This window comes from Chenopodium album, chromosome 16 (assembly GCF_948465745.1).
Source record: "Chenopodium album chromosome 16, dcCheAlbu1.1, whole genome shotgun sequence".
In the NCBI taxonomy this organism is placed as follows: Eukaryota; Viridiplantae; Streptophyta; class Magnoliopsida; order Caryophyllales; family Amaranthaceae; genus Chenopodium; species Chenopodium album.
The window spans coordinates 50,134,095-50,144,218 of NC_137849.1; the positions used below are offsets into that span (position 1 = coordinate 50,134,095).

Sequence of the window (10,124 nt, forward strand, 5' to 3'; positions counted from 1 at the left end):
ATAAAAAAAATAAAAAATAAAATGGAGTCTTTTCGAGAAGACAAAGCAAAGAAAATTTTAATAGGTAGTTGTTTTCAAAACACGCGCTTTAATTGGTAGTTCTTAACAAAATTTCCTTTAATTTTTTTATTTTATTTTAGCCATAAAACCAATATATATCCCTACCTTATAAAAAGTAGAAAGCTACTCTTATGAGTAGTGTAATGCCAATTATACCCTTCAAAATGTGTATTTACATACATACCCTCATTAATATGTACAAACTATTTTTAATGAATAATGTTTAGACAACTATATCCTCTAAAATATTTATTTACTTTTATGTTTTCATAATGTTAGTTATCTTGAACATTTATACCTCCTAAATATAGTTGTTTATATATTTTCTCTTATTGTTGATTTAACTAAATTTGTGATTTAAATGCCAAACCAAAAAAAACTTTCTAGATATGACTAGCTTTGAAACGCGCATCGCGCGCTTTAGCTGCCCTAGTATATATATATATAGAGACAAAGCAAAGAAAATTTTAATAGGTAGTTGTTTTTAAAACACGCGCTTTAATTGATAGTTCTTAACAAAATTTCCTTAAAAATTTTTTTTTTATTTTAACCATGAAACCAAAATATATACTTCCTCCGTTTTTATTTTATTGCACCATTAGGACTTTTACACTATTTACTTAATCTTTTTTGACCATCATTTGTGATTTATACATTAGGAAAAATATAGTTATGTAGGATCTAGTTACATTCGTATCAAACTCTACTTTTCAAATATCAAATTTTTATAATTTTTACAAAAGTATAATTGAAAATATTGATACCTAAAGTAATGCATTGGCAAGCATGAAATCCCTTGTGGTGCAATAAAAAAAGAACGGAGGAAGTATATATATATATATATATATATATATATATATATATATATATATATATATATATATATGGAGTGTTGCTTGGAGAGGGCAAAGCGTATCCTATAAATAAGGTGGGCCGATGTACATTTTTTTTTTTTTTTTGAAAGCAGGCCGATGTACATTAGATAGCCTGAAATAGTATTAAAGAAGGGCCCACTTGTTTAGCTGGCCCTTCTGATTATCCCATCTGCCACGTACGCCTCTCACTCTCCTTTCACTCCTCTTCTTCTGTACTGTTTTTTTAGAGAGAGAGAATCGCCGACGAAGAAGGCGGGAGGACGTCGTAATCGCAAAAATGGCGTTCTCTGGATATTCTTCCATTTTAGGAAACCCTAATTCCGCCATTCTCTCTCCTCCTCCTCCTCCTTCTCATTCTCCTTCTCTTACATTATCCCCTAAACTATCTTCTCTTTCCTTCAATCATCATCCTTCTTTGTCCTTTCGATTCGATCATTCTCACCATTCTCGGATTCATCATCGTCGTCTTCATCGCAATTCTGTGGTAATTTCTTCTTTTTTAAATTATGATTTTATTTTCTGTAAATGTTATGAATCAATTGTTAATTTCTATCAATTTTGAATTTGGAATGCAATTTAGTAGGAAGGTTAATCTGAATCTAGTTGGAGATAATGAGAGGGTCAGGGTGGGGTTTAGAATGTTCAATCTGATTGTTTTGGAGTGTTAGGGAATAATTTGTTGATTTATGATTAGATTTTATAACTATTATTGAGTATTGATGACCTAATTATGTCAAGAATGTTCTTTTAGTAATAATGATGTATCCTTTATTAGGAAGGGTTGCTGAAAATTGAAGATGAAATCGAAGATTATGTAAAGATATAGGATTTTTGGGAATATACAAGAATGATGATTAATTGTGTTACTAATTGCTGGCAGGTTATGGCATCTACTAGTACTTCAAGGCCACTGAGGATTATGATATCTGGTGCTCCGGCATCTGGCAAAGGGACGCAATGTGAGCTTATAACTGACAAAGTAAGCACATATTACCCTCTCTCAGCCTAGCTGTCGAAGAAAGACATGGGTTTACTATGTCTTTAGATTTTAGTATTGCGCTATTATTTATTCTGTGTTGAGTTTGAAGGTTGGTTGATGATTGATTTGAAAATCAGGAAGTTCCTCATTGTTTTTCTATTGTTGACATAGTGAACTTATATAACATTCATTTATCGTGATAAATTTTCTGTTGAAAGTGCTCTTATATCAAAATTTATAACTAATGTTCCATGTATTATTTCCCTTCTTTCTTCTTTTGTATGTACTATGCATCTCGCGCTTGTTGTGGGTCTTGTGGCTGTATGTACTATGTTATCTTTTGGTTCTCTGCTTGAAATTATCTTTATGGGACTGCCCCTGAAGAAAACAATTGAATCAGGTAATCCTCATATATGCAGTATGGTTTGGTGCATATTGCTGCTGGAGATTTGCTTCGGGCAGAGATTTCATCTGGTAGTGAAAACGGAAAACGAGCAAAGGAATACATGGATAAAGGACAGCTGGTTCCTGATGAAATTGTTGTGATGGTAACGTACTAATTTGCACAAATTTATACCACAATGTTTGCATTATCTGTTGACAGCTCCTTACTTTAGCTGTTATTATGCAGATGGTCAAAGACCGTCTGATGCAGCCTGATTCACAGGAGAAGGGCTGGCTTTTGGACGGATATCCAAGGAGCTTATCTCAGGCAATTGCTCTAAAAGACTTTGGGTTCCAGCCTGATCTTTTTATTCTTTTGGAAGTAAGGTTTTGTTTATCATTCTTCATTATTTAAGTGTTCTCCTGCAATTAGATGATTCTTTGCACCACAGTTATATCTAAGGAGATTCTCAAAGAGGGGCATTAGAGTTTGCTAGTATTTTACCAACTCTTGCTTGATTTAACTTCAATTTTTCTTTCTATCTTTTGATTTTTAATAGCCTAGTACAGCGTATTGGCCATATATGACCCCTCCATGACCACCTTTAACCAGCCATTGCCTTTAACCTCAGTTCTTTGAAAATTCTTCCGAACATAAAAGTAAAAAAAGAAATCTTGACATGAATTGACAATCCATGGTATTATGAGAGAGCGGCATTTTGTGATTCATTCGATAGCAACCTTCAACCAATTTTTGCCCCCCCCCCCCAACAAAAAAAAAAAAAAAAAAAAAAAAGCCCCCTTTCTTTATTTCTCTCATTTAAGTCATGTACTTGGGAAATCTGATACAATAGTTTTCTGGATTTTTTGATATCTATGTGGAAGCAACCATTTGGACATAATGCACAAATTACACTAGCCATAGCCCTAACTGGCTTTGATGCTGAGATTTTGTCTTGTGATCTATAGATTTTATACCATGGAAATTTGATTGGTTTCGTCTGTTAAATTATTGTGGCATTTTGTGGTCTTCTTTAGATTTACTTGGTATTTCTAAATGATATGCAGGTACCTGAAGAATTGCTTGTTGAGAGGGTTGTTGGACGGAGACTAGATCCTGTTACTGGAAAAATCTACCATCTGACATATTCTCCTCCTGAGAGTGATGAAATTGCTTCCAGGCTTACCCAGCGCTTTGATGATACTGAGGAGAAGGTAAGCAGCTAGTCAATATTTGACCATGTGCACCTTTTTTTTTTTTTTTTTTTTTTTTGTTAATCTTCTTTTAAGGGCATTATGTAGGCGTATTTTGTCATTTACTTTACTTTTTTTTTTTCATTGTATTTAGGTAAAATTGCGCTTGCAAACTCATCATCAAAATGTGGAGGCTGTGCTTTCCATGTATGAAGACATAATTGTAAAGGCATGTCTACTTATCTTATGCTTCTTTTTGTTTTCCCACATAATCTTTCATTTATCCCTGAGTAAAGTGCAACATGTGATGTTTCTTTATTTGTTTGTCTGATTTATGGTTTATTCGGTATCTCACTGCCTTGTAAACAACACATCTCCATTTCCAAAGCCTATGGAAAATTCTTCTTAAGTAGTCATTTTGTGTTCACTTATTGAGTTGGTCGAGTATTCTATAATATTTTAATGAACTTTGCTCTTGCCTTGATCTGAACTTCCCAAGGATATTTGTTTGTGTAAGACATCTATATCCGTTTTTATGTTATTTGCCTGCACAAGGTGAAGAGTTCTAGTTTAGGTCATGGTTAAAAACTGAAATCAGGTTGTTGCTTTTTTTGGTCGTCTGAGTTTCTTTGTGGGAAGCATTTGGTGCCATTGACTTGATCATTTAAGAGCTCTTATCTGGTTATCATAGATTTTACATCTTTGTCATGACTCATGAGATCTTTGTAATAACAGAAGGGAAAGATTGAAGCACATCTAGACTTCTAAGGTGTCCCTAATTTACCCTTACAGAATGATTTATTAAAAGAATTTTCTTTCCTTGTACGATAAGAACATGCCTCTTCCATTGGAAGACTTTCAGAATCGTCTTTGTCTACCCACAGAGGAACTGCCTGTCTCTTCACCCAAATTATCGCAGTTCCTATCCATTTCCAAACCCCCTTATACACCTACCATCAGGTCCATCACTACTAATAATGATTACTTTATGCTGAATGTGATTGTTGCCTGCAATCTATAGGCTTTTTTGGTCAACCAAGCATTGGCAGAATTGAATAAGGAATGCCTGAAATTAGCAAATATTAATACCTATATTTAATACTTAGCATACTATAGTCTGGTTTTACGGCTTTTACTCCTGGTTTGATCCAGTTCAGTTTAGCTTGGTGGGCAGGGAAGGAGAGTGGTAGGGTATTGAGTAAGTGTAAAGAAATGATGAGAACTTCTTAATAAGTTGGTAACAAAAGGTCTGTTAGAGTTTTGTTGAATTAGTTATGAGGCAAAATGCGAGTTAGTACTCTCACCATTTTTTCGGGATAAAAGAGGGACTCTGAGAGGGTGGATGCTATCCATTTGGTCCCTTCTTGTAGGGCTGAGACGGTATGATTTTTATAAAAAAAGTTTGAAGGTGATGTTAGACTTATAGGCCTCTATGTGCCTTGTATTATTTTCTCCAGGATTCTACTGTTTAAACATTGGGCTGCAGATTCTTCTCTGTTTGCCCTTTCTTCGGGGAAGCAGTTAAAGTTTAGTTAGCTTGTATATGGATGTTTTTGAAAATGTAGCTTATGGTTAATGTTGAGGATCGGCGTTTTAGAGTTGACTTAATATAGATGTTGCCACCAATTTGTCACCTACTCCTTTGAGCCTCAGACCTCAAGATACAGTAAGAAGTCTCAAGATGCTCCTTGGCCATACTGGCTGAATATTAAACAGTGCTGTACGCCAGAGGGAAAATTCTGTGCAGTATATTTGAGCATTTTGAAAGTTGAAATTTTCACATCAAGAGATGTTATCTGCTTAATAATTGAGAGTTACATCACCCACATATGGTTTTAATATAATTAAGTTAATATTGGGTTTGAAGCGGCTCCTTCATAAATTGGTGACGGGATGTTTTGTGCCCAAGATACTTTGTCCACTCTTTATCTTTCCAATCTGCCTTAAAAGACTTAAATTTGTATTTGGTGTTCTGGGACAGATGTCTACTGTACCCATGTTGGTTAATGTTAAAGTTTACTAAAACTCCTAGTACACTTACAAAAACTGACAGTTTCTTTGTTTTATGGGAGAAACTGGGTTTCAATTTTCAAATACGATTAACCTGATTTGAACAAGCTGGAACAGCAAAAACATCTGAAATGGAGTGCATATAATATAGACACACACCCACACATTTTGTTACCTCTATTTGAACAACAGTGACTTGTAATGTGAGTTACATATTTAATATTTAATTATTCAGTTTTGGCACTGAGTATCATAAATATTTCAAGTGCTCCCTTGTGTTAATCGTAACTAATTCAGGAAGTTTTTTTTGCTTTCTGCAGGTTGATGGTAGTGTTTTAAAAGAAGATGTATTTGCTCAGATTGACAAGGCACTCTCCAATCTTGTGGAGCAAAAGACAGCTTCAGAATCTGTGGCTGCCTAGATGTGACTAGTAGTGAGCTTACACGTACTCTACCCGTACTCTCTTCTTGCCAAAGATTCCCTTTATTTGTCATTAGATAGCCATTTTTATTTCCTACTGCTTGTAATTGTCTTGATTGTTGGTAATTCTTTTGTAGAAAGTTTTTGGTTGGTATACGTAGAAGCAGCCCAGCTTTCATAAGAACTCACCAAAATTAGTTTTGTTGTAATCATATGACAGAAATGAAGTTTATATCTTGATAAATGAAAGCCTCCATGGCATTGTACATTTTGGAGGCATCATATTACTTTTATATATCGTGCTTAAATTCAAATATGTTTTCACTATTTACCGTGAAGAGTTTATAGAATGTATTTTATGAAAATGTTGTGACTTCTGATTTGCTAGTGTAGCCTACTGGGAAGCAGTGTGGAAGACTCGCTGGAAGGTTTTTGAACTATTGACTATTGATATAGAAATCCAGACTTTATGATCATTGATTGAAGTCAACTTTGCATGAGGTATGCGCAAATTGCATTGATTTATGTTGAATATTTTTTACCTACATATATTAGGTGCACCTGTCCATTTCCTTCTTTTTTCTATGGCCGAGATACTTCCGAAGGAAAGTTCTTTTTTTTCTTTGTAGTGGATGGAAAAATTCTGTTGACGTTTGAAATAATTTACAAAGTTTACAATTGAAAAAAAATATGATTTACAAATTTGAAAAGTCCTTCCTATCAAATATTGGACTTGTCTCTTTTAACAGACCCTTGAGCTTCCAAGGAAATCGTCATTGTGAGGATCCAGTCGAAGATGGGGTCAGTGTTGGCTGAACCAAACAAGCCGCCAAGGCTCTTTCCATGCAACTAACTACCTCTGACATTGATGGTCGACTTCGGCCCTCTAGGCCGACACAATCCACGGCTAGGTACCCTATGAACTGCACTGCCTCTATTTCCACTGGTGTTGGAGGCGGCACATTTGGGTCCAACACCCTGTGGATTTCACCTCTCATAATGTATGGCACCACAAAATCCACTACATTTCTTGGCATACCTTCTTCATTGGTATGGATGGCTTTGTATCCACTAAGTAATTCCAAGAGTACTACTCCAAAGCTGTACACATCACTCTTTGTAGTCAATATGTGGAGTCTGTAATACTCAGGATCGACATATCCTAAAGTACCAGCAGCCCAAAGAGACAGGTGAGACTCCCCGTCTTGGGGTCCCATCAATGACAACCCAAAATCCGACACCTTGGCTGCCCAATTACTGTCTAGTAAAATGTTTGAAGGTTTAATGTCTCGATGAATGATAGGTGGCACAGCATAGGCATGCAGATAGTCGATCCCCCTAGCTGCATCAAGTGCCACCTGAAGTCGGTTTGGCCATGATGCAAGTGGAGATGAGCCCTTATATTTGTGAAGATGGTCATGTAGGGTACAATTACTCATGAACTCATAGACAAGCACTCTCTCATTTGCATCTTCGTAAAAGCCTAGTAGCCTAACAAGGTGTTTGTGGTTGAGCCTTGAGAGAAACTCAAGCTCAGCCATAAATGCGACATCCCTGTCTTCTTGCTTACGCCTGATTACCATTGCACTCGAGGCGGAAACTTCTGCTCGCTTAATTGCCACCTCTCTCCCATCTTCTAATATTGCGTGGTAGACTGTTCCAAAACTACCTATACCGATTCTATACTCGTGAGAAAAGTTGTCAGTCACTTTCACTAAGACGTCTAGAGAAAATTCCTCGAGGTGTCCTCCATTGCCCAAGCTATACATATGGCTTAACCTTTTTTCCAACACCGGTGGTGCCACTTGTTGATCTTCTGGCTCACATCGTGGTATTTGAGGATTCTCGGCTAGCTCAATAGGTCCTGAATCATGCACCCGGCTTCCCCCACTTCCGCGACATCTACACAAGAAAAACACCAAAGATGCTACCAATGAAAGTGACCCTAAACACCCTACTACTAACAACACAACCATTTTAGGTGTCCAACCATTGCTATTCTCCGAGGGCTCCAACTTTGAGTATGGAGACGGAGGAGATGATGAAGGTGCCTTCGGATCACAACGTTTACACACCATCATTCCCAAATCACAATAGTCACCATATCCTGGCAAAGGTTCACATGATGGACAGTAACTAGTACAAGGTCCAGGCATCACCCTAGCAAAAACCAACTGATTCCCATTAAGAGTGCTATTCCCCCAACACAATACCGAATAATTCGAAGCAACAACACCACAAAAAATACTCCCTTTAGCTACAATTCCTAAGAAATTCGTCTCCACCAATGTCGTAGGCATCCTAAAACCGTCATCCCCCCAACAAACAACCGTGTCATTGACACGCACAGCGCAGCCTCGTTTATCTCCTAATGCTAAATCCTTGAACACACCTTCTGGTTGATTTCCTACCACACTTCCCCAACAAGATAAACCTCCATTTAAAGATATTGCACAAGCATGTTGTGAACCAGCTTCAATAACACTATAATTCCCATTTTTAGGCTCTTTTCCCACAACTTGACTATCATTCCCTGAACATTCAATGCTACCATTATTACTATCTAAACCACAATGAAACTCATTACCAACAGCAATGCTGGAAAAACTTTCTCTGGGATTAGATTTCCAATCCCCCCACAACCAACAATTGATATTATTAGTCCCATTTACAATCCCACAAACATGTGAATTCCCAGCTTCAACTTCACTCAAAACCGGACCGCGATAAATTCTTTTATGTGACATGTTAGTCCGATTAACACCATCTAAGAACCTCCAGCATTCCATGACTGAATTAGATGATGCAAGAGATTGTGATCTCATTGCACAAAGGAATCCCTTTCCACCCACAATTCTAGAGTATGATACATTAGGGAAAGGGATTCGGATTCCGGTTGGGAAACTAGTACAATTGATGAATGATTGTTTATTCAATGAAGGTACTAATGCACAAACTAGTGTTTGGTTAGAGGTGTAGGAAATGGAAACAGAGGAAAGGGAGTTGAATTGAGGAAAAGAAAGAAAACAAAGGGCTAAAATGAAGAATAAAGTTTGGAATTGAAGTGGGAAAGCCATAGAAATGATGGTTTCATTGTTAGGGAAGAAGAGTAAGGTAGAATGAGCTGAAAAAAAATGAAATTTATTTAAGGGGGTTTTTAAAATGTTTTGTAGAAAATTAAGGTATGTTTATAGACCCATTTTACGCGTTAGGAATAATAATGTAAAGAAAAGTTTGTATTATAATTTAGATTGGAATATAAATATAATTATAATAGTAGTTGTATGACTAAGTCATAGTTTGAATGGATCATAAAAGGGTAGACTAATAAAGGACTAAAACAGACGCGTCAACATCTGAGTTACTCGGTCTGCAACTCGTTGTTTCCCTACGTGACTCGTGCGAGTTGACTCGTGTAATACATGAATAACATGATTTTTTTTTTTGTTTTTTTTCTATTATTACTTTAATTTTTTGATTATACTACTAAACATTGTTACACATTGTTAATATTTTTAATTATGTTGACGACCATCCTCTATATTAGAATTTGTTATATACATCCAGGTGTATCCGTATGATACCCCCTTCACTCCAATATAAATATACATTGTAATAACAATTAAAAGCAATTAGCAATCCTCTATATCCTTATTTGTTTCTATAAATCTTTTGTAATAGCGTTCTTATTCCCCAAGCCTAAAAAGCACATATTCTTTAATTTGTAACACCTAATTTGTCTAAATATTACATTATTTTTGTAATATTAAGAAGCTTAAAGACACTATAATTACGGAGAATTGTTAAAGGAGAAATTATGGTCGAAATCTATATTAAAAGATACTCCGTACCTCACACTTAATTTGATTTGAATACAAAAACTCATATTTCAATTCCCTTAAAAGAAATCCATCATATTTTGACGAAAAAGGTAAGAAATATATGATCACCAAATTGTATGACGTACGTGTATCAAAGTTAATAGCATCGTGTACCAAATAAATAGCAATAGCAATTATAGAATCATGAATTATAAATCCTAATTTTGTTATTGAACTGAGAAATTACCAAATAAAGTTAGTTTAATTCAAATCGTATAACCACTACTGGGTTTTGTGTCTTCTTCTTCTTAGTTAATCCATTTTTAATAAAGTAGAAAAGTCAACGATCTATAACTTTATAATGTTATATCAAGTAATGA

The 10,124-nt window shown here is 35.6% G+C and overlaps 1 protein-coding gene and 1 pseudogene across 3 annotated transcripts; one reads left to right on the forward strand and one right to left on the reverse strand.

Moving 5' to 3' along the window:
* Positions 1-1,041: 1,041 nt before the first annotated feature.
* On the forward strand, positions 1,042-6,334 carry LOC145586904 (adenylate kinase, chloroplastic-like). 3 transcript variants are annotated; one of them, XM_081643866.1, is made up of 8 exons: positions 1,042-1,419; positions 1,816-1,914; positions 2,334-2,462; positions 2,546-2,680; positions 3,367-3,513; positions 3,647-3,721; positions 5,823-5,948; positions 6,317-6,334. In XM_081643866.1, the coding sequence occupies exons 1-7, from the start codon at positions 1,213-1,215 to the stop codon at positions 5,922-5,924; spliced, it is 894 nt and encodes a 297-aa protein (XP_081499992.1). In that variant the 5' UTR covers positions 1,042-1,212; the 3' UTR covers positions 5,925-5,948; positions 6,317-6,334. The 3 variants fall into 3 exon arrangements, with proteins under 3 accessions (XP_081499992.1, XP_081499993.1, XP_081499991.1); XM_081643867.1 differs by lacking the exon at positions 6,317-6,334 and adding an exon at positions 6,061-6,205; XM_081643865.1 differs by lacking the exon at positions 6,317-6,334 and having other exon boundaries at positions 1,044-1,419; positions 5,823-6,205.
* A 71-nt stretch (positions 6,335-6,405) lies between these two features.
* Positions 6,406-9,000, reverse strand: LOC145586903 (serine/threonine-protein kinase-like protein CCR4 pseudogene; annotated as a pseudogene).
* Between the last annotated feature and the right edge of the window lie 1,124 nt (positions 9,001-10,124).